At 37.7% G+C, this 24955-nt stretch overlaps 1 protein-coding gene across 1 annotated transcript in view; it reads right to left on the reverse strand.

Moving 5' to 3' along the window:
• The window catches only part of fat2 (FAT atypical cadherin 2), a 47350-nt gene that overhangs the window by 13236 nt on the left and 9159 nt on the right, over nt 1–24955 (reverse strand). Inside the window, exons 4-18 of the mRNA XM_055177772.2 lie at nt 22020–22078; nt 20372–20683; nt 20067–20277; nt 16186–16325; nt 15796–16071; nt 15225–15435; nt 10927–14973; nt 10425–10621; nt 10162–10315; nt 9446–9679; nt 8518–8907; nt 4513–4724; nt 3932–4069; nt 3557–3700; nt 1919–2116 (exon numbers count right to left, since the gene is read on the reverse strand). Of these exons, the coding sequence (XP_055033747.2) occupies nt 1919–2116; nt 3557–3700; nt 3932–4069; nt 4513–4724; nt 8518–8907; nt 9446–9679; nt 10162–10315; nt 10425–10621; nt 10927–14973; nt 15225–15435; nt 15796–16071; nt 16186–16325; nt 20067–20277; nt 20372–20683; nt 22020–22078 (6923 nt within the window). The remainder of the gene's footprint in view (nt 1–1918; nt 2117–3556; nt 3701–3931; nt 4070–4512; nt 4725–8517; nt 8908–9445; nt 9680–10161; nt 10316–10424; nt 10622–10926; nt 14974–15224; nt 15436–15795; nt 16072–16185; nt 16326–20066; nt 20278–20371; nt 20684–22019; nt 22079–24955) is intronic.

A 24955-nucleotide genomic window follows, 5' to 3' on the forward strand; every position in this document is an offset into this window, starting at 1 on the left:
GACATCCAGGGGGCGGGGTTGGATCTAGATCCAACTCCTCCCACTTTATATACTTTGTTTCGCCAAATGAACCAGTATATTTGCGTTGTTGCAGCGTTGTTGTTAATAATAACTTAATTGAGTTACGAATCAATGCGGAAATGGTAACGCAACAACACGTGTATGACGTGTCTTGTGGTAAAACTGCCGACCAATCATAATGCAGTGGGAAGAGATCTCTGGATCTGAATCCAACCCCGCCCCCTGGATGTCGTGTTCTGCAATGAGGTGCTACTGAAAATACGTGCCTGCTTTAGACACTTCGAAGGGGGTTATGATTAAAGAGGCGCTTGCATTTGCCAGATACTCACTTAATCTCATGTGTAATCTAGTATGAAGTTAGTGTCTTGCGGGTATTTTCTGAATGTGAGCGTCTCTTTTATCATAAACCCTTTCGACGTGTGTGCAGCAGGCACGTATTTTGACATGACGCGCCATACACACAAGACATGCCAACCCCATTTCAAACCCATATGAACACACTTCTATAGAACACAAAAGGAGATACTCCATTCTATATGAAAAAGCTGAAAGGAGACTGACGGCGCAAGCTCCAAAAGTGATCTTAAAACTACCTGAAAAGAGCCAATGTGACATGCAAGGGATATTCCACACCTTTAAAAACATGTTAAAGCTTTGTGTGAGGAACAAACTAAAGACGTGCCATGGCAAAACATGACATGTTAATTTCTAAGCTATTCTGAGGACTTAAAAGGCACATAAGTCTTGGAGTACTTTTGAGGTATTTTTATTGTATTTATTTTGATGTTTAAAAGGGTTGAAAGCACCACAGTCTTTATTTACGCTTACTGTATCGACAATATTCTGCCGTCTCCTACCGTGTAAGAAAAAAACTCATATGGGTTTGGATCAACATACGCACATGAATAAAAATTAAAACAGAATTCTGATTTTCTGGGGTAACTTTTTCTTTAAACTTTCTTTAAACCGAGTCTGTCATGCATTGCCATGCAGCTGATGTAGGGCAGATCAGAAAGTAAATTTTTTCAGAAAAGCTTTATTTTAAAAGATAATGTTTTAGACAGAGATATACTTTTGCTGTGGTCAATAACTCACAAGTGTGGTCTATAAATACCAGGTGGAATTTTGAACAAATGTAAAACGACTTCAGTGTAATTTCAGCGCATTAATTGTGTAATAACAGTGTAATTAGCGCATTGTTACTTTTGACCCTGACAGCAAGGATGAAAGTAACACACAGGTGGGTCAAAAGTAACAAAACAAAACAAGATTTTTGTTTTACACTTATACATGACTATGACATTGTTTACATGTAACTGCAAACATATTTTGTCATTCATCTTTGCAAAAATAATGAAATTACATTTCATTTTAAATTTCAGTTTTATCAAATGTTTCAAAAGCATGACAGCACAAACTCGAATTGTTGAAAATAAAATAAAAATTAACAGGTTGAACACTATAAAATAAAATTAAATCAAATTAGAATAATATCAATTTTCAACATAATGCAACAGTATTAGCAGCCGGACAAAAGTAAAAAGTGTTATTTTTAAAAACTCTGAGAAGTCAAACTTCAGGGTGTGTTAGAGCACTAAATAACCTGTAGATTGATCAGTACTGTAACACAAGAAACAAAAAACACAACGCGTTATAAAAAAAAATAACCACTTTAGGAATTTACTTATCATGGTCAAAAACAGCTTTCCGGACCTACACGCGCAAAACGGTGAGGAATTAACGCGATGTCCGTCAGCTCTGTCAAGAGTTGTGTGCTAAAGATGCTGTCAAAGTTTGAAATGCAAATGTTATCAGGGCTTAGAGAAAATCGCTTTGTTACTTTCGTCTCGTTTTACTTTTGCCCTGGTTCTCCCCTATAGACAAAAAAATCCTGTACCTGGATTTTCAGCAGATGCTGAGGTTTGCCTCTCCTTCTCAGTTGGGAGGATATGGACAGCAGGCCTCCTTGGTCAATGTGAAAGTTCCTGTCCTCATTTCCAGAGACAATATGAAAGGAGAAGGGAGGACCGTTCTGAGGCGTATCTCTGTCTGTAACCACCAGCTGTAAAATCCCACTGCCCACAGCCTCACTTTCCTATCGGACCAAAGAAATGCAGATGCTCTGAAAATGCATTTTAACCTTCTTAAAAAGTTGTAGCTATCTATTTTTTTGGCAAAAAATTTGCTCTGTTTTGATAAGAACTCGATCTTGCTTGTACATTCAGAGTACATTTCTCTATTTTCTATACAGATGTTTCAGCAGCAACAACATAAACAAATGGCTTTTGAGGACTAAACGCAACTTCTGGTAGAATCAATAACAACAGAGTCATTTTACAGTAGTTATTGTTGATAACAAGGGAAATAAATGACAAGTAACTTGCCTTCGTTCATATATATCATATTTAATGCGTATGAACTATTACACTGAGCTAACGTTACTGTGTAAAATTATGTTAGCTTGTTAATGTTAAGTCTTGCCTGGCTGCCAAACCTCTCAGCACAGTTGTGATCCATGTTCGTTGTCTGCCCTCATCTTTAGCAAACCAAAACATTTTATTTCAAGGTATGTGTTTCAGAGATCAGTTTAGCTACTAGCCAGACCGATAAATACTGTAAATACAGACTGGAAATTTCAATTTGGTTTAGGCGCGCAACCATGATGTCCAAAGAAACCGTCTATAACGTTATTTTGCTGTAGCAAGAATTTTTTTTATTCAAAACGATGCATCTTTATACATTTTTACATTGTATCCCTATGTGTGTGTTACCTGCTGATCAAACCTTTGACTTTTTGCGCAGGTAGTGCAATGCTTTTTCAGTAGCGGAGGATTCAATCTCCATATTGCTTGGCAAAAAATTTGGTTTAAAAACTTAAAGCTTAAGTTGACCAAAGTTAAAACACAGCATGTACAGAAGGAGATTTTATCATCTGCTATGAATTTGCCAACAAATCAGGTGCTTCTTGTCTTCAAACTGGCACAACTAGAATAGCAAACACAGTGCCGGCCTGACCGACATGAACCTAATTGTTTCTGACCACCTACATGGTGCCAAATAGCCGCTGCAGTCTAAAGACCCCAACACCTTGGATGGGGATAAATGGGGTGTGAAAAATATTTCCAAGTCAGCGGAGTTAGGCCTATAATTAGAAGCACTGAATACAGCAGACTACGGGAGTAAAAGCCATCCAAATACTGGCACAGAGAAACACAGCAAGGAGGCAAATCCATAGCTGAATTAGACTTGGCTGATTGGTTCTTTAGCCTAAACTCTTGCAGCTTAAAGCAGCGATGAGAACTTTAAATCTAATGTTTGCATTACATCCTCTTCACCGCGACACTTACAAAGTTGGGGTCGTAATGGTAAGATAAGCGTGATTATGTCATTGGAGGTACATTTGGGACATGACTGTCAACACTGTTAATCTACATTGAGTTTGACAGTAACAGAATTGACTAATTCAGACAACAGGAATATAATAATAATAATAATGAATAAACAGATTTATAATAGGAATGCAATGCATGTTTACCTGAAGAACAAGGTCGTGATTGATCTGCGAGAACATTGGTGGATTGTCGTTGACATCAGACACAGTCACCGTCACCTGCACGGCAGTAGATAATGGCGGATCTCCTTCATCGTTCGCTTGCACAGTTAATGAGTAGTGTGTTATCTGACAAGAAAGAAGCCAAGTAAGTTGATTTACGACGATATAAAGATCCCTGCGCAATAACAGCAGTCAGATATGAAAGGTGGTGATTAAAAATGTTCTTCTTTGATCAGTGGACTCAAAGCAGACACAGCCAAATCTCTGATAAAACATGCGAGTACGTGTTACAGATTCATTGGTGCCGTCTGAACTTGCCACCTTTTCTTCTCGTGACTGAACAGAAGACATGCTCACCTCCTCCCGATCCAGCGCCGAGTTCACCGTGATCCGGCCTGTGCGAGAGTCGATGCTAAACTGCTGCTTGGGATCACCGTTCACAATGGAGTAGAATATGAAGTTGTTCGGTGGCCCATCAATGTCAACGGCAGTTACCTAAGACAGATGCACAATGAATAGAAGATGAGCGCACCTGAGTGGTATTAGGCTAAGCTTTAAAGCTCTGGATTATAAATCAGACTGCTAATGCTTTAGAAAAACACTTTAACAAGCTGTCAATCACCATTGGCCGTTTTTCTGATCACTTAAATGACAGATGCAGTTAATCATTTACTCGGCAGCTGTCACCACAACATGGTCATTAACAGTCATTAATGGGTTGAGAACATGTGGCTTTACTTTGCTTCATTTTTGCACAGACATGTGCATAAAGTCTGAAATAATTTGTAGAAATATTATAAAACGAAATTATTCAGTGTGTAACCTGACATTGAAATGAGACAATCATGATAGGAAGCAATCAGCAGGTATGAGCTTGAAGCAGTCAGCTTGTCATTGTGTGAGATGCAGTGACGGGTAATGGGAACAGTCTGTGTTACCTGCAAAACTGTGTCCCCACTTAAAATGTCCTCTGCAATCACTGTACTGTAGCTACTGCGGTTAAAGACAGGTGGGTTGTCATTGACGTCTGTGATATTGATGATAACCGTGGTAATGTCACTGAGCGGTGGTTTTCCCCTCGCACCCTCCACTGACAGGTAATACTCGTGGCGGAGCTCAAAGTCCAGTGTTGCATTCAACGACAGCGTTCCTGTGGCACAAAGCAACAGTATTATATGTTTTTCATCCTTTAAAAACCTGAAAAGTTTTCTTGATGTTGGCCCTAATAAGGGCCTATTCCAACAAAATGTGAAATTAAGGCTAAAATTGATTTTAATCTTTGACTCGTTGTCTTATACTGGGCCTGTTTCTGTTCTTTCTTTCTTTCTTCTTCTTCACGTAATAATGATAATAACAAAGTCAGTGGCGTTCCTGCTTAGTGGAAGCATCTTGTTTTCAACATTGTTCTCTGTAACATTTCTTTTTGATGATTTTAAAGATTTAAGTGCTATGTTGTGTCACTTAGTGGCTTTGGAGACCCGCCGCCATATAATTAACATAACTGTGTTTGTCCTCGGCACACGTTTTGTCAATAAAGGTAAGTTTGTGCCTGTGTGTGATCACAGAGCTCGTGTTGTGGACGTGCTCTTGTCAATGTGAAGTGTGTTAAAGATTTGCTTTAGTGCTCTCTTTCAAAACACATTTCAACACGAGTGCCTCAATCAGCCAAAACGACTGCGTAGCTCATTTAAAATGTAAAATCCTGAAACACTGGCACATGGGTAATAAAATGTAAAACCATGACATCTACTGGAAGATGTAAAAATGGATCCTAAATAAAAGCATAATTTATGCAGTTCAGGAATTATATAGTATATATATCAGTATAAACTATAGACAACAAAGCCCTTGTCATTTTATAATTTCTCAACATTACTCTCATTTACCAACAGCTATGAGACTGAACTATAACTTTTAATAGCTCTTGGTTATCCTTTAACGCATTACACCTCAAGTTAAATACCACTTCCTTAATCTGACAAAAACAAATAGTCCATTTCCATTGTCAACGTGCTGGTGTATGAGGGAATAGGGCAGGAAAATAAAATTACATAAACTAGTGTAGGATACTCCAAAATATTAACAAAATTTACATTCAGAAAATGTAAGCAGTCAAAACTTTCAGTCTTTCACTTCCGCCAATATGGACCAACGATTTTTAACATTCTGCACTTCAGTTTCGCATCAGATTATATAAATAACCGAATGGACCAGGCTAGGTCAGGTGGTCTTTCTGTGAGTGTCTGCATGGGTTTTCCCCCACAGGCCAAAACATGCAGGTTAGCTAAATAGGCTTTATGCCCAGCTGCACTACTTCCTGAACTTCAGCCAGCTCCTTGTTTTCTGTCTGCCATTATTGGACAAACTGATTAATCCAGGTGTGCCTGACCTCAGTAGTCACAAACAAACTAATTAATCCAGTGCTGAGTCCCAATTCGCATACTATCCGTCCTAAATAGTATGCGAAACTAGAATAAGTACGTCCCAAATTCTATGTTGAAATGAGTATCCCAAAGATAACCGGATGGTCTACTATTTCCGGTTAGAATTCGAAGTGCAGATCAATGCACACTCTAACGGCTAATATTGCCCACAACCCATTGCGTGCGGGAGGGAGGAGCTTAACCACACTGACTTATTTGTAGTAATACTGTGGCTGTACAAATGTTAATTTTTTTAGTCCAACCAAAGAAACATGGTTACTGCTCTTTTACTATACAGTAGTAAAAACATTGGGCTATTTTTGAGTTATATACATAAGTATAAAATTATTTAAACAAAAGTTATACTATAAACTTAAAATATTTTGACTTTATAATGAGTAGCTTTCGTTACACACATTGCACATGAACATCAGAACCAGCCGCCTCACAAACGACCTGCTTTTGGTTCTACAATGACACCTTGCTTCAATCCTCAACTTGGTAGAACACATTGTAAAATGTATCGTGAAAAAAAACTATGAAAAAAAAAGATAGGAATAGTAAATAAAATTATATTGGACATAAGTTGTAAGAATGAATGAAAGATTGTTATCAGTCATGGTGTGCCTAATCACGTTGCATGACGTCATTGAAGTATGTCCCAGAACGTGCATACTCTTTTGCTACACACTCAAAAGTATGTATGTTTTCTTCACAAAAACAGTACATACTTTTAGGTCGTATTATAAGTAAGCGAATTATGACTCAGCACAGGTGTGCCTGACCTCAGTAGTCACAACAAAAATAATCAGACACACCTGGATTAATCAGTTTGTCCAATAATGGCAGACAGGAAACAAGGAGCTGGCTGAAGTTCAGGAAGTAGTGCAGCTGGCATAAAGACTATTGCAGATGTCAAATTGTCTTTCCCACAATCTGTGTATAGATCATCTAGTGTGGATTCACTTGTGTGTAGATTAACAGGTTCTTGCCATGAATAAAGCCTGGTCTGGTGTTAAAAATGCATAACTAAAAAATACTCCCAATGAAAATGTTTTTATTCAAAACCTTTCAAAGGTGTTTTTCAGATGTCACGGGTATTATATTGTTAATCAAATGATGATTTTCGTCAAATGTTATCACAGTAGCCCTGGTAATTATCTGATATGAAGATTAATGCTACTCTACCATTATCTAATTTTTCCTGCCTACATAAAAATCATATTAGTTATGTAATTAGATAGTGGCCTTGCCAGGTTGTCATTGCCTTTAATTAAGTGTAACAGGCAATAGTGAAATAAAATTATTTATTAAACCGATAAAAGTTTAAAAACAATTTGCAGTTGCAAAATTGCCCAATTATTTCCTTATACACGAGGATTGTTTTATTAATAAATATAAATGAATCATTATGTCTCTAGCTGTTTATATAAGACTGCATGGGGACATTTGACAACAATTGCTGATGATAAAATATCAAAAAGCTTTTTATGCAATTACTCTGCGAAAGCCTCATATTACGTTTAAAGAGATTTCTACTGAACTGTAGAGACATCTAGAACGTATACAAAAAAATGGTCAGATCTTAACTAAAAGACTAACCTTTATAAGGAAATATTGCTAAAAGAACAATAACAAGGCTAATTGATTCTGAACTGCAATACATGGTCAGAAAAAATGGTCCCAGCTGTCACTTAAAAAGTGGTCCTAATATGTACCATTTAGGTACTAATAAGCACTCTTTGGTACCCATGTGTACCTATGAGGTACTAATTTGAACTGTTTAGGTGCAAAATGTACTATTTGAAAGGGTACCCCCCTAGTGACAGCCATATGGACCGTTTATCCGCCATTTCTTTGTGTACAGTGTCTGTAAAACATAATCTAAGTAGCTCACCATGCAAAATAACAACACCACATTAACGAAAAAGTCCAGCCCTGTCGAAAAATCGTATGCATGCCCTCATGTGCTTTGAGACCGTTAGTTATGTGCTTATAGGTTATGAAAGGAAATTACTTCAAAATAGCCTCTAATTCATTTGCGCAGAATGCCTGCTAGCAGACCTCACCGTTTTTATTGTTTGACAAGTAATAAAGAGATCAACACAATCCCCATTAAAAGCCTACAGGATTGAAGGCTCTGAGGATTTGTGATAAGAGAGAGGCAAAACTACAAGAAGCGAACAGATGTGAATGAACCTGACAAGTGCCTGTGTGGATTCAAAGCATGTCAGCACAGGTTTCTCAGTGTTTAACATTTACTGTAGTCATGCCGAGGAAAATTGCTCCTTCAAACTACACGTGTAAACCGCAGGATAAAGGAATAGCATGCTTGCATGAAGATTATAGGTCACTGCATACTGTCATAGTTTCATTTGTGCACTTTATTTTCAAATGTGTAAAAGAGTAAAAACCAAAAATAAGACTAAAAGCATCTAAACATTTAACTTGTAGTTTATTCCTATGTTCCTATCTACAGATCGAATCAAAAAAGAGAAACATAAATAAAACAGCCCCTACCTGTCACAGGGTTTATCTGGAATCTGCCGTCCTCATTGCCTGAAATGATAGCGTATCTCACAGGCTCATTTTCTGTCCCATCTTTGGTAAGCGCAGACACAGTGATCACCTCTGTTCCCATCTGAAATGATTCTGGGATCTGTACAGAGTACTCCGAGTTAAGAAACAGAGGTTGGTAGTCGCTCAGGACGACAACATGCACGGTGATCTTGGCAGTGGAGTAAAGGTGGTGAGGGAGGCCTCGATCTGTGGCTTTCACCGTCATCTCATAGATGGACTTGTTCTCATCAGCTAAAAATCTCTCCAGTCTCAGAATGCCAGAGATCTCATCAAGGGAGAAGAAGCCACTGTCGGCGCCTTGAAGAGAGTATCTCACCTCCGAATTTATACCTGGAAGAGTTATGCAACATAAATTTCTCAGTATTTTACTGTTGAAACAGATAGCTTAAACGATTTAAAGCAACTACTGTACAAAGCAATTCAAGCACAAGTTTAAAATCAATGACTAATAAATTCATTATGTTCACAATGTCAGATACAAGCAAACATAAACTAAAACCTTGTATGCTTTGATTTTACACATCTGCTAATGCTCATATCAAAATAACGTCATTAAATCATTTGTTGAAGCCACATTACAAAGTTCAAAAAGAGCAAAGCAGTTCAAATTCCCATGAGTCCCATGTGTGTACTCATGCATGTTCATACACATCTCCAGGTGTGGTCTGACCCTCCCAAATCATGTTTGTCTGTCACAGCTTTCAATCCTACATCAAACACTGCATACCTTTACTGTTCCACCTTATTGCATTGTGTAAATGAAAAATAAAAGATCTAGGGGCTTTTTAATCTGTTCTGACTGAATAAACAGAAAATAACTTAGTTTTTCATGACATTGTTATGTGTCCACAGAAATAGTTTCTTATACCTGTGTCCGGGTCTTTGGCGTAGATGACAGCAATTGGTGTCCTGATCGTGGTATTGTCAAATACAGAGATCTCATAATGGTTCGTGAAGAATTGAGGTGGGTTGTCGTTCATGTCCTGCACCATAAGCATGATGTCTGCCTGACAAGAATGTCCACCACCATCAGTTGCTTTGACAACAAGATCATACTCTGTTTCCCTCTCCCGGTCCAAGATGGCAAGAGTGAATAACTCCCCTGTTCCACGAAAAGCATAGACTTTAGTGATTTATGCATGATAGCAGGGACACTGATGTATGATATCTGAGACAAGTAGATGCTTGCAACTTGTTAAATATATAAAATAAATGTGACATCAAGGATTTATTTTAAAAAGTTTCTGACCATTTTTATCTTGCAAACAAAATCATGATTATAAGGTTAAACACTGCCCTAAGGGAAACCACTTACATGTTGTATTTCGATAAAACCAATATAAATGTCTTGTTACTGTAGATGTTGGAAATAGATAGGAAATACCTGGAAAGCAGGTCACTTAAAATACTGTATGTATCATAAATCTAACACTTTCATCGTCGTCAAGGAATTCCAAAAATGCTGCCCCTTATCTATTTTGTTTAATTCATTTCCTTGAATCTCAACTAAACCAAAACAGATTCAAATAGAGAATGTCCCTAAAAACGTCTAAAGATCGGTCTAAAGATTGGTCTAAAAATAACCTGTTTTGGAGTCAAGATGGAACTTGTCAGCATTAGGCCCGTGAAGACTAAATGAGACTTGTCCATTAGTTCCAATGTCAGGATCAGAAGCAGAGATCTTCAGAATGAACAATCCGGATGGGGAATTCTCCATGACTGCTTCAGTATAAAGTAACTAGAAAAAGTATAAAATGTAACATACTGTCAACATACTACACATCTTTTCCGTTATTTGTGTACAAGCACTTCCTGTAAATAGTAGAATCTGTTTTCTGAAGCCTTACTTGTTCACACAAAGGACTGTTGTCATTGATGTCAAGAACATGAACCTCCACATTGGCAGAGGTTTGGAACCTGCCATCTGTGGCCATTATCTTAAGGGTGTATTTGTCCTTGTCTTCTCTATCAAGTGGACTATGAGTAATAACACTCCATTCGTCATCAACTGCTGTGACTGAGAACTGTCCCAATGGATCTCCATCTGCAGAGAACACCAACAATATGTGTGCAGGAGCAAAATACATCATTTAGTCATGGCAAAAGATGTAAATAGTGACTGTAGATCAGTCCTAAAATTCTAGATGAGTTAAACCATATGGGGCGGTTTCCCGGACAGGGATTAGCTTAAGCCAGGACTAGGCCTTGCAGGTGCAGTGCAGGTTGTTTTCAGTTTGGACAGCTCCTAAATTTATTTTAGTCTAGGAGTAGTCTAATCCCTGTTCCGGAAACCGCCCCTATGAGTTCTATGAGTACATAGTGAACCAAAGGTGTACACAAATGGCTTACCTGTTATATAACACACAATCTGTCTATTATCTGCAGACACATCTTTATCAGCAATTGTCAGAGTGACTATGGTCTCTCCAGGCCTGCTGTTTTCCAAGATGGAGCCTTGGTAGAGCTCCTCTTTAAACTGAGGTGGGTTATCATTTTCATCAGTAATGGTCACTTCAACTAGCGCAGAGGAAGACAGCTTGATAGCATCGCCATGATCGGTGGCTACCACATACAATCTATGAAGTTGTTTGGTTTCTGAGTCAGCTGGTTTTAAGGTAGTGATCCAGCCAGTTTGTGAGTCAATGGTAAACATGTCTGCGATGTCATCTGACTCTGACTCAAGTGTGTATGATACTTCTCCATTGATGTTTGCATCTGCATCAATCGCTGTCACTTGAATGACCGTGGTCCCGGTCGGCAAATTTTCTGCCAGAAAGGCCTTATAGGGGTCAGCGTCGAACATAGGCTGATTGTCATTGACATCTTGAACCTCTATGTGAACGGACACAAGAGATGCAACATCTGTGCCATTATGATTACCGTGGGCAATGACATCGATCTTATACATCTTGGTTTTTTCATGGTCAATGTTCTTCTGCATCATAACTGTGCCTGTATCTTTGTCAACAGCAAAAACGTGCTCTCTGTTGCTGTCCACAGTGTTTCCATTTACCAAGCTGTATATCAATGGCATATCAGCATCCGCCTTGATCGTTCCTATCTCGTATCCTATAGGGAGGTCTTCAGATGCTGAGAATGAGTACAGTGGTTCGGTAAACCTGGGCAGAGTCACTTCAGGAGGGACCACATTGACCTGTACTGGTACAGTGGAGTTGTAAAATGGAAGGCCTCCATCTCGAGCCTTAACTTTGAAGTTGAAAATCCTATTTTCTAAACCAACCAGACTTTCTTTGACTTTGACTATGCCAGTGAAAGGATTGACTTCAATAATGTCCTCTGTAACCTCCTCAGCGTCTTCTACTATGTATGTGACATCGGCATTTTTACCTTCATCTGCATCATATGCCATTATGTGTATGACCGGTGAGCCTTTGTTCACCGTGGACTGAATAAAAACTTGATATTCCGAGGCTTTAAACTCAGGGGCATTATCATTCTCATCTGTTAGAATAATCTTTACAGTGCAAAAGCCCACTCTTCCTCCACCATCCTTAGCCATGACCTTAATAGCAATCACTCTCTGCGATGGATTTTCTCTGTCCAAGGGCTGAGAAGTCACGATTTGTCCATCCGCATCGATGGAGAACTTCTCATCTGCGAGCTTGTTAATGATAGTGTAATCAATGCTGCCATATGGCCCATCATCCGGGTCAATAGCAGCCAGCCGGATCACACGTGTTCCTACCTCTGCATTCTCTGCCAGATCAGCCTCATATATGTTCTGACCAAAATAGGGACTGTGCTTGTTGCCATTAGTCATGTCGATGTTTACAGGGGCGGCCTTTTGAAAGACGCCGTCAGAAACTGCAACAGTGAGGTTATAAAATGGATCCGGATTTCTCTTGCACACATTCGAGAATGAAATAAGTCCAGATGACTCATTAATGGAAAAATATCTCCCTTCATTACCAGAGAGTATCTTATATTGGAGATCATCCTTGCTGTCAGGGTCTGAAGCTTGAACTTTGATAACTATGTGACCGCAAGTGGCCATTTCATCAAGAGTGGCATGATACGATGATTCACTAAAAATGGGAGGGTTGTCATTAATATCTAGAACGTTTACAATGATGTGAGCCTCACTGCTGAGAGGGGGCGTACCTTTATCTGTCGCTTTAACTTTTAAAGTGAACTGCTTTCTGGTTTCATAGTCTAGTACTTGTGATGTCACCAAAAGCCCAGTTAGTGGATCAATTTCAAAAATCTCTGTTTCTTTGTCAATCAGTTGGTAAGTTAAATCTGAGTTTCTGCCAGAATCTTTGTCTGTGGCTGAGACCTGAATAACAGATGTGCCAATAGGAAGGCCCTCCGGGACCTCTGTAACATATGTGAGCCTATGGAAGACAGGAGAATTGTCGTTTATATCTTCCACATCAATCTCTACTCTTGCTTCCGAAAACATACCGGTGACAGAATCTGTGGCACGGACAGTCAAAATATGCTTTGTTTGAGTCTCATAGTCTAGAAAATCAGTGACACTTAAGACTCCTGTTTTGAAATCGATGTGAAAGAACTGGGAGGTGTTTTCTTCCTCTAGATTGTAGATAAGGCGGTATCCCTCTGGGTTTCTTGCTTGCACATGCAGGATAGTTGTAAAAGGAGTAATATTCTCGGGTAATTTCAATGGGTAAAACATACTTTGAAATATTGGATGAGAACGATTTTGCACTTGGATGTAGAGAAGTCCTGCCGCTGACAGACTGGGCTCACCCTCATCTGATACCAGCACAGTGAGCACATATTTATTCATTGATTCAAAGTCTAGAGGTCTTTCTAGCGAAACATCCCCAAGATAAGGGTCGATTCTGAAAAGATTAAAATCATCCTCCAGTAAAAAGATTATAGATCCATTCTCACCAAAGTCATCATCAGTTGCCAGCACTTGGAAGAGAACATCCCCTGGTTCAGTCTCCTCAGAAATCATTAATGAATGAGGCAAATTTGATATCTTAGGAGCATTGTCATTGATATCATCTATGAAGACTTTAACATGGGTAACGTCTACACGTGGTGGATGTCCCGTGTCTCTGACTTCCACAACCACGTCATATTCGTCCTGTTCCTCCCTATCAAACGGAACGCCAGTCGTCTGTAAAACTCCAGATGATGGAATCACTACGAATTTCCCATGTGGGTTTAAAACAGTGTACTGCAGAGGCTCATTGAGGTAGCTCCCTGTTGCCCTTAGGACTGCTAAATTTTTTACAGTTGTAGTGTTCTCCTGTACTGTAGCCATGTGCATCCTCTCCTCAAACTTCAGACTAGACTTTGTTGTATTAATGACATTGATTTTCACAGTTGTTGTGTCTTTGTACAACCCATCTGAGGCAATGATTTTTAACTCCTCATTATAGGACTGTAATTTAGACCTCAAGTCATTTATTGAGATCATTCCAGTCGATTGGTCTATTTTAAATATGTGATTATGATTACTTTCTGAAATTATGTAAGTGACTGTTGAATCTGCATCATGAGCTGTTACTTGGATAACTTCCATGTCTTTAAAAACAGGCAAGTTAATGGAAGTTTCATATACAGGTAAAGCAAATTTTGGAGGACAATCATTAAAATCCAAGACACGGATATTTACTCTGCATGGTTTGGAAGCACTTAGCGCAGGCTCACCAGAATCCCGGACCTGAACGCTGAAGGAATATTCAGGCGTTGATTCAAAGTCAACTGTAGATTTTAAAGAAATGGTGCCCATGCTTGGATCTATTTTAAAGACTTTTTGAGCTGCAGGTTCAAGGATTTGGTACACCAGAAGAGCATTTGTGTCTTTGTCAGCATCTGATGCCTTGATCACCAATGGCACGTTGTTGGCCCCAGTTACAATGCTATTCACTGGTGCAGACTCACTGATCTGCCCATAGTAAGTGCCCTGATAAAAAATAGGGGCATTGTCATTTTCATCTATTACGTACACGTTGACCATAGCATCAGATGAGACTCCCGCAGTACTTATAGCTCTTATTTGCAGTCGGTAGGATGGACGCTCCTCAAAATCAAGTGCTTTTTGAACAGACAGGAGTCCAGAGTTGATGTTGATGTCGAATGTCCCATCGGGGTTTCCATCAATGATTTTGTAAATCACTGAGGAAGGGCAGCTGGCGAAGACAGATAGCATCGGGGAGTTTGGAGGTATGGCCTCACTTATCTCAGTGATGTATTCATCTAAGGAGAATATGGGAGGTGTAAATTCAGACAGTTTTACAGTGATGGTAACTGGGCATAGGGCACTTCGTTGGGGAAATCCCTGATCTGTGGCTTTTACTGTGAGATGATACTGCTCCTTAGGAAACTTGTCTAACACCTTAGCCACATGTATGTTTCCTGTCACCTGGTCGATGTCAAATGCACCATCCACATTTCCACCTTCAGGGAAAATGAGAACATTTCATGTCAAAATTATTTGCCTCACGTCCCAGAAACAAATTACATGTAATTATTATTTCCTAACTGGAACCAAAGTAGGACTTACAGTATAAGCGTCACAGTGAGATAAAGTAAAAAGGCAACCCTATTATTTTACCTGTGCCTATGAATTCAAATTGCTACTTTTCATAATAAGTTTAATGTAAAACTAATAAGCAAAGATACCATAATGCTCCAAGCAAATATCTCACCAGTGTGAAAGGAATAAACAATTTCTGCATTGCTGCCAGTATCCTTATCCAGGGCTTTGACTCTCAATACTTCTGTGCCGGCGGGTGCCAAATTACTTATGGATCCCTCATAATGAGTATTCATAAATGCAGGGATATGGTCATTACAGTCCTCCACATGCACAACAACTTTTGCAAAGTTCTTTTTTATTGGGATCTTCTCATCTCGGACCTGCAAAGATAAAATCTGTTTTATTGTCCATGTCACATTAAATCATGTATGTCTTTAAGAGTTAAAGAGACAGACAGGCAAACTTTTGACCCTTTTAGTGAGGAATTCTGAGACAATGTTTAGGGAATTTATGGTTTTCCATAAATTCCAACCCGTCCATATCTCTGTGTGCATCATGGTAATTACATGACTTCCAATACGCTTGGAATTTAACTGCAAATGTCTTATCCTATGACATTGTCATGTCGATTAATAATTTTTTTCTGGCTTGCCAGTAATTGCAACAGGATCAAGTGGCTATCATTACCATTTGCATACAACCTTGAGACAAGAGTCTAGTTAAGTCAAGGGTTACTTTACCATCACAATCAGAGTGTGAGTGGTTATGGTCTCATAGTCTAGCTCTTCTTTCAGGACGAGCACACCACTCCTTTGGTCCAGGTGAAAATACTTCAGGCTGTCTGGGTGCAAGCTGTTGTGGATGGTGTAAAAGAGCCCACTGTTTGTATCTACATCCCGAGCGCTGATTTGAACGATCTCTTTCCATGGAGCTGTGTCCTCTGGTACCCTCACCTCATATAGGCTCTTCAGGAACATGGGCCGATGATCATTTATATCTACTACTTGAATGTATGCCTAAGGGACAAAACCCATAAGAAGTTTATTGGTTTACAATGAGAATGTAAAATTGTTACAATAGCAAAACCTCTATTTGCATATTGTGTGACGGCTTTACATGTTTGCTCATACCTGAGTGGTTATAGCCTGAAATCCGTCGGTGACTCTGACAGTTAAGTTGTAGTTAGATTTTACGCTTGCATCCAGACGCCGGGCTTTGATAATCATTCCTGTGTTCTTCTCAATGTAGAAGTCCTGCTCTTCATCCCCACCTAATATAAAACATCAGCTATGGGTTAGGATTAAATACTTCCCAGAGTTCATAAGATTTAAGATGTGATTGTCTGTGAAATCCAAGCTAATGTGTCTTAATCAAATTGTAAGATGTTCTTTACAACATATAGGATGAATTCATGTAAAAACAGTAAAAATGACTCTTACTGGGTTTTCACATACTGTAATTCACATAAAAGTCTTTAAAGGGATAGCTCACCCAAAAACAAAAATGAGTCATCATTTACTCAACTAGGTTGTATTAACACATAGGGGTGAGTAAGTAATGACTGATAAAATTTCCTGTGAACTAAGCTTTCAAACCAGCAATTTAAGTGCAGGATGATAAGCCTACATGTATGGCAATTTAAGGCTTTGATGAAAAGCACCAGCACTGATTTCAGATACTGTACATGTCAAAGCATATGTGCCAATCACACATATACCTGCATGAGGGTTTGTTATTATTGTACAAGGAGGTGTATAAGACAAAACAAGGGCATATTAGGAGGTCACTCCTGAGTAACACTGTGTCGTGAGATTAGCAGTATTGTTTAAAAGGAAATATTTGGCGCATGTAATATAAGACCAGACGTCTTTCACAGTGGGGGTAAATTCATGCCTGCTTTAACAGATGGTGTTTATTAAGAAATCCACCTATTGAAGGTTTTTTGATCTTGTTTTAATGTGATTATAGTTTCTAAGTAGCTTTTCAACTTTGTTTATTTCTTAATTTAACACATTAAGCAATTTTCAAACTGATTTATCATCCTATTTGCTGAACACTGACCGTGTCTAATATTGGTCTTGTTGAGCTAGGCTTTGAGATATGCTCTGAAGAAGTTATTTGAAGATCTCTTTTTTTATTCACATAAATACTTGGCACAATACAGAACTAGTCAACCAGAAATTAGTTTTAAATTGTTATTATAAAACCATAAAGTATACTTTGTAAATATGCTTAATTTGTGTATGGAAAGTTTAGAGAAAAAGTGTGAAATTCTTGCATCTTAAAGGAATATTCCATTTTCTTAAAAGAAAAATCCAGATAATTTACTCACCACCATGTCATCCAAAATGTTGATGTTTTTCTTTGTTCAGTTGAGAAGAAATTATGTTTTTTGAGGAAAACATTGCAGGATTTTTCTCATTTTGGTGGACTTTAATGGACACCAACATTGAATACTTGACTCAACACTGAACAGTTTTTTTCAACTGAGTTTCAGGGGACTATAAACGATCACAGACGAGGCGTGGGGGTCTTGTCTGGCAAGATGATTGTCATTTTTGACAATAAAAATAACAAATATACACTTTTAAAGCACAACTTCTCGTCTAAATTCAGTCGTGATGCGCTAGCGTGACCCCACGCAATACGTCATGACGTCAAGAGGTCACAGAAGACGAACGCGAAACTCCGCCCCAGTGTTTACAAGTGTGGAGAAAGAGGACTGTTCCTACGTTGTTGTATGTCAACTGATACTAATTAATGTCTTTGTGTCAGTTTATTGTTTACAATGGTCCGCAAATGTGCGTTTTATATATGTAACACGTGCCCTCCCTACTTCACTACGCATTTACGTTAGGTCGCGCTGGACCGGACCTAGACGAAACGTTGTGGAAAGAGCATATTTTTTATTTTTCTTGTCAAAAATGACAATCGTTTTGCCAGACAAGACCCTTATGCCTCGTTTGGGATTGTTTATAGTCCTTTGAAACTCCGTTGAAAAAATTGTTAAGTGTTGAGTTAAGCATTAATTGTTGGTGTCTATTAAAGTCCATTAAAATGAGAAAAATCCTGCAATGTTTTCTTCAAAAAACATAATTTCTTCTCAACTGAACAAAGAAAGACATCAACATTTTGGATGACATGGTGGTGAGTAAATTATCTGGATTTTTCTTTTAAGAAAATGGAATATTTCTTTAATGTCTGTACAGTATGCTGCTTAAAAGATAAGGTGTTCATGCGTAAGAGTGTGTTAAAGGATTACTCCACTTTCATAAAAAATCCAGATAATTTACTCACCCCCATGTCATACAAGATGTTTGTGTGTTTCTTTCTTCAGTAGAGAAGAAATTACTTTTTTAAGAAAAACATTTCTCCATATATTGGACTTTAATGGACCTCAACAGTTTAGAGTTTCAATGCAGCTTAAAAAGGGCTCTAAACAATCTCAACCGAGGCAGAAGGTCTTATCTAGTGAATAAATCGTAATTTTTGGCAAAAAGAAAAAAGTACTTTAAAACCACAACTTTTTGTCTTGCACTAGCGTGCACTTACATATTACGTAATCATGTCAAAAGTTCATGCATGAAGTATGCGAAACTATCCCTCCAGTGTTTACAAGTGTGGAGAAAGAGGACCGTTTCTACGTTGTTGTATGTGGAATGATACCAACTAATGTCTTTGTGTCAGTTTATTGTTTACATATAAGTACATTGTTTACATATTCACATATGTAACGCGTGACCTTTCGGCGTGATTTTGTAATACGTAAGGTCGCGCTGGCACAAAGAAAGACATCTTATAAACATCTTGGATGACATGGGGGTGAGTAAATTTTTTTTTGAAAAGTTGAATATTCCTTTAAGGAATGTACATGAATGCTGTCTTGTCGTAATCATATTTCTTTGAATGAGTCTGCGGGGCTAAAGTTAAAAATGCAGGAAGCATGAAGAAGGAGTTGAGTTCAGGTTCAGTGCTTAACTGGAGGCAAATATGGGTTGGTGGGACCTGAAAGATTGACGGTGGAGCTCCTCTAGTGCTCTGGCTTATCATCTGAGGAAATGTTGTCTCACTAAGCCCTGCCTTCTGGCACAGATCTTATCACAGGGTGGGAAGCTGAAGCATCACAATGACACCAAACCCCCAGTAGGCTACTTTACCATGTGCCAAGACAGCCAACACTACTAAGATTTATAATCTTTAACAACTTTGACCACAATAAAATTCATTATTATGGTGTGTTTTATGATGTTTTTAGCCACAAAAAAAAGAATAAAAAAATTATAATGTTGAAATAAATAGGAATACCACCCCTAACTGAGCTCTTCCCCTACATCTTCAATTTTTCAAACGATATAAAAAATTCAACTATTAAAAAAAGGTTATATCTTGGATCATTTAAACAAATAATGTTTTGAAAGCACCAACAAATGGCTTATAGTTGTCTCTACATATTAAACTAAGATAGCAGAAATTGAATAAAAAAATCAAAAATTCATTAAGTTATGAATTTATTCATTCATGCTCTTTTAAGTTTTTTGTTTGCTTTTAATCATTGTTTTGGAACTAAAAAAAAAACTTAAAATTTGCCATTGGGTTAAAAGGGGTGGACCCTACACTGTAAAAAAAATGGCTGTAATTGTGCAGCTGGTTGCCAGATAAATACTGAAAATGTTTCATGTTCATTTAACTTTGAACAAACTGTTGCCAGTAAATAACATAAATGTAAAATCTACAGTAAGTTACTGGCAGCTAGTTCCCAGTAATACTGTAATTTCTACAGAGATTTTTTACAGTGTACCACTGGGTTAAATTATGATGGAAAATGTTTGTATTTGATCCAAAAAATGGGTTAAAATGAGCATTTTGCATTGAAACAACCAATACAACCCAATGGGCGGGGTTCGTCTCTTTTTGACCCAATGCTGTGTTTGAAAATAAGTCAGCATTTATTTAGACAGTAATTTGTACCATAACCAGCAAACAATGAATGGTAAATAATTGTCTTGCTTACCAATAATGTCAAACAAGAGTAGATTCTTAGTTATCTCTGTATGGATGATCCCCACCATATCTGTCACAGGATCTGTCTCCATAACCACATAGTTGAAGGGGGGTTCATCAAAAGCGAGCACTTCAGAGCTTTCCTCGGGCTGAGGTAGCCACTCAACATGCAAACGGGTCTTAGACATTCTTGGAGGGTTCCCTTGATCTGTTGCTTTAACCTATGGCAATGCGAGAGAAAACAAAATTAAAAGGTGCATTTTTTTCAGCTTACTCTCAAAATATACAAATACTGCAATAAGGTATATGCCATACCGTCAGAATGCTGTAGTTGCCTTTATCAAACTCTCCTCTAGCTGTTACGACCCCGGTCTCAGGATTGATACCAAATCGATCCTGAAGGCTGTCTTCAAGGCTGTACGTGATCATCCCATTGAGCCCCACGTCGTCATCACGGGCAACCAACCTGTAGATCTCCTGAGGTTCGGCTGTGCTCTGCTGTTCGGGAAGTTTTACTTGGAAAAGCTTATGACTGAATTGAGGGCTGTTATCATTCTCGTCCAAGACTTCAACAACTACGGTGGCAGTAGAGCTTAGTGAAGGACCTCCTTCATCTGACACCATCACCTAAACAATAACAGAGGGGACAACAGCCATGAACCTCACACCCATATCACAAAACCAAAGCCATATTTGCTGTTTACAGAAAATACATTGCATGCATAATTAAAGCAAAACTAAATTGGGGGATTCTCACGAAATCCGGACTTAAAAGGTGTCCAGCATCAGATTTTTTATAAAGCCCTTAAGGCCAATTTTTTGGCACATATAAGATTAAGGTCTGAATTTACTATAACCATTGTTTTTAGAGGATTTAAAAAATATTTCCTATATAATTATTTACATTTTTTAGATTATCATAAAAATTATCATTACCGCAACATGATATTACATTAAATGCATTTACAAACTCATGTTTCGGCAATGAGAACTAAAAAGTTGTCTAGGTACTATGACAAACAAAATTTCTACTTTTATCTGAAGAGAAAACATAAGAACTGCTTGGTAGCCATCTTGAGTATCACAGTCAATTATGCCCCTTCCAACTATTTTTTTTTTTTTTTTTTTTTTTGAAAGTAGTTCCTTGAGGGCTTAAAGGGACACTTCACTCATTTGCATTAAGCTTTGTATAGTTAGGACCCCAGTCATGTTTTTGAATGGTCATGCATCATTTCCTCAGTTTCCCCTGAGACAGGAGAAATACAGATTTCAGTGTTGCACTTCCTTCTTTCAATGATGTAAAAATCATCATATTGCATCATTGAAAGCAGGAAGTCCAATATCTTTGTTGAGGGGGTGAGACAACAAACACTCCTTTTCTCAGTCAAATAGGCACCAAATTCGAAATGTATGTTACATTTCGACTACAAATATGACACACTTTTATTAAAGATGAATGTTTCTACGGGTGAAATGCTCCTTTAAATAATGATTGTTGCGAAGGATGAGAAATTCGAAAATTGACTTTGGACACATTTATATTCCTTATTATTGTTTCTACATTTACCAATGATCAACAAGTACCACATGTTTCTTTACTGTAAATGCTTATAGTATAACATGCACTGAAGATTAGATTTTTTTATTATAAATATTTCTATGTCAAAGAACCAAAATCCAGTCATGGAAACGTTGCGGTAATGAAAAAACAACAAAATTGGTTTGTATGATGTCATTTGAAATCATGTGCAAAATAGTACATGAAGAGATTAAGAGATTTGATACTCTTACTTTGCATTTACTTTTTTTATCAAAATGTTTCATGACACCTCATAAGTCTAATTTCGCAAGAATTACCCAATTGTATAATTCAGTTGTCATGCATGTAATAAAACAAATTAGTAAAATCAAAAGAAAAGAATAATATATTTGGCCTATAAGATTAGGTTGTGAATGCACCAACCTCAAAAATATGCTCTGCTTTTTGTTCCCGGTCCAGGGCAGCAAGGGTGCTGATCACACCTAAACAAACAGAATAAGAAACAGACGGAGTGAGCAGTGGCGCTGCCTTTAGATGGATGGCACACCTGTTTATTCCCCTCCCCATCTTACCCACTTTCTTTTCTCGCAGGCTTGTTTTTAAAGCTTTATTTGTTTTGTTACACTGTTTATAGTAGGTCAACCTGTGGTGTACAAGCCGTGGGAACGGCAGTTATTATTTATGTTCGCGTCGGTGAAGATACATACTGTACAGTAGCGGCAGAAAGTGATGTACAACTTCTGACATCTTAGCCCTTTATTCAAATATTTTATAAAAGATGCATTAAAATGTTGTATGTATGTTGCCTCAGTGTGTTTGAAGTATAAAATTAAGCTCAGCTTTATAAAGAATTTAAGGAGACTTGACAAAAGTGCACACAACACGCACAAAGTTTATAAAGACATAGTCCACAGTGTCAGAAAAAAAAAGACAAAAAATGGTCTCTATCTGTCACTGGGGCGGTACCTCAGAGGTACATATTGCTACCAAAGAGTGCACATTAGTACATTAAAGGTACTGTATTGTTACCAAATGTACATATCGGTACATATCTGGTATGTATTAGGACCTTTTTAAAGGGTACTGCCCTAGTGACCGCTTGGGAATTTTTTACCATTGTTTCTGACAATGCAGACAAAAATGTGACCACAATAGAGGATCAACAAATATTAATAACAAAAAACTGTAGTCAATGTATGCTTTGTTATATTTCCTAATGCACTGTGGTTTGGCTTGTGGCCACATTATTTTGTCCAATAATAAATCCCTTAAAAGCTCTATTTTTTACTATAGTCCTTATATTTTGATTCTTTAATCTGTCCTGAGCCATACTGTACAGTTTTTCCTCCCCGAACATCACTTTTGGCCTCTACTGTACATAGTGCCCGATGCATACTGAAATCTAAGTGCACAAGAACCACTACAGTTAAGAGTTGCAAGAAACACAGTGTTATGGATCAACATAAGAGGTTGACAGATATCTCTTTATGACTGAGTGTTATGAGTGCTCTATGACAGAACAGCACATGTTAAGGGTTAGACAAAATACACCAGCACAAGCTGTTTAACACCACTGCAATAAACACTTGAAAATGTCATTTTAGTGGAAGAGGAGCACATACAGCTTTCAACCACTGCAGCACTAAAAAACAAATCCTGCTGGGCTTTTATGATGGCTTGTATTTAGGCAGGTGATCCTGTAAGAGCATTTCCAGAAAGTGTGGTTTTGACATTAACATTCGCCTGCCCTACAAATACATGGATTTGAAAATGTCTCAAGTGCTTTGAGCGTTCAGGTGTAAATATGAAACTACTAATACCAAAAGCCTTTGTTTCGATCTACAGGAGATGATTCAGTCTACCTTTGATGATGCAAACTATATTCCCAACCCACACAGGAATGATTTATCTCATCTGTTTGCCAATTGTAAGATATATATCCATTAAAATACAATAAATGTGCTGTTTTGTGGTGATAAGCTGTTAAGGCGGTTAGCTTAGTCACAATGTTCATTTTAATGATGAATCATCTGTGCTCGTCCTGTTCTGACATGGAGCTTAACCCTTAAACAGGCAAGAGTGGAAAACGATGAGCAAAAAATCATTTCATGACATTTTTTGTATCATCTGGACTTATGTAATAGATATTCATTGGAATTTTTAAAATATTTGATATATTCAGGATTTTATGAGTTGTATCTCCCGGGATACATTGCCCTATTAAGGTATAAAAAAAGGACCAAGTCATCAAAATTAATTTTTTATTTGCAGCAAAAATTATGTGATTCTGACTTCCTCTCTTGCTCTAAAACATGCCATATATATTTTTTCATCCATTTTAAACTGTGTAAACAACAGGTTTACTAGTAACATTGCATGTAAATAACACAACTAAATGTAGGTAGGCCTAACTAAGAATGAGCAGTTTTTAAATGTCTTCATTGGCTTCGTTGGTGCTTTTTCTGCTCCACCTGCAAAAAAATATATATTTTTTAGATAATACTAGTTTGGTAAATTATTTAAGAATTGATTAATTTTGCATACAACCTGAACTACCCCTCAATGTAAAAACTATATGTGTCTATATGTGTTTCATGCAGAGGCCTCTTATTGGCTGCAATTTAGAGGAATGCATGCCTAGCATGAGGAAAATTACCTACATTTCTTGATTCTAATACACCACTGCACTGTCACAAAAAATTTCATCTTCATCACTTTTCTCAAAATCTGAAGAATTCATTGGTATTGGCTCTATAACTCATATTCCCTATCATTCCTTATACCATAAAATTAGCTGTTGTGAAGCCGCAAAAGAAAATATCCAGTTAAAATGTTAAGATGCAGTCACCTAAATATACGAATATCAGTTTAACCTGCAAATTTGATCATTTATTACATTTTTTCAACTCAAAATACAAAGATAGGCCATATTGTGGTTAATCCCTTTTTTATACCCTAATCAGGCAATGTATCTCAGGGGATACATATATTTCAAAATGTGCTAAATAACAATATAAACAACATATAACCGAATTTTCTTCTTCAGCACCTTAAGACAATGCTCACAATTAATATTAGCAGTATTAATATTTTTTTAAAGAAGAAAAGTAAGATTAATATTCATTTTCTTACTACAAAATCTGACTGTCCTGCAAAACCGGTGGCCATGTTGGATTTGGGCCGGGCTGACCAATCAATAAAAAAAAACTTGAAGCAAATAATGTTACCCACATATTCAAGACAGACCAAGGTTTGATAGCTGATAGAAGGATTTGGTTAAAAAATCTTTTTTATGCCCCAAACAAGGCACTGAAGAGAGCGTATCCCGTGGTGCACATTGCCTGTTTAAGGGTTAAGAA

This window comes from Misgurnus anguillicaudatus, chromosome 16, assembly GCF_027580225.2.
Source record: "Misgurnus anguillicaudatus chromosome 16, ASM2758022v2, whole genome shotgun sequence".
NCBI classification, from domain to species: Eukaryota; Metazoa; Chordata; class Actinopteri; order Cypriniformes; family Cobitidae; genus Misgurnus; species Misgurnus anguillicaudatus.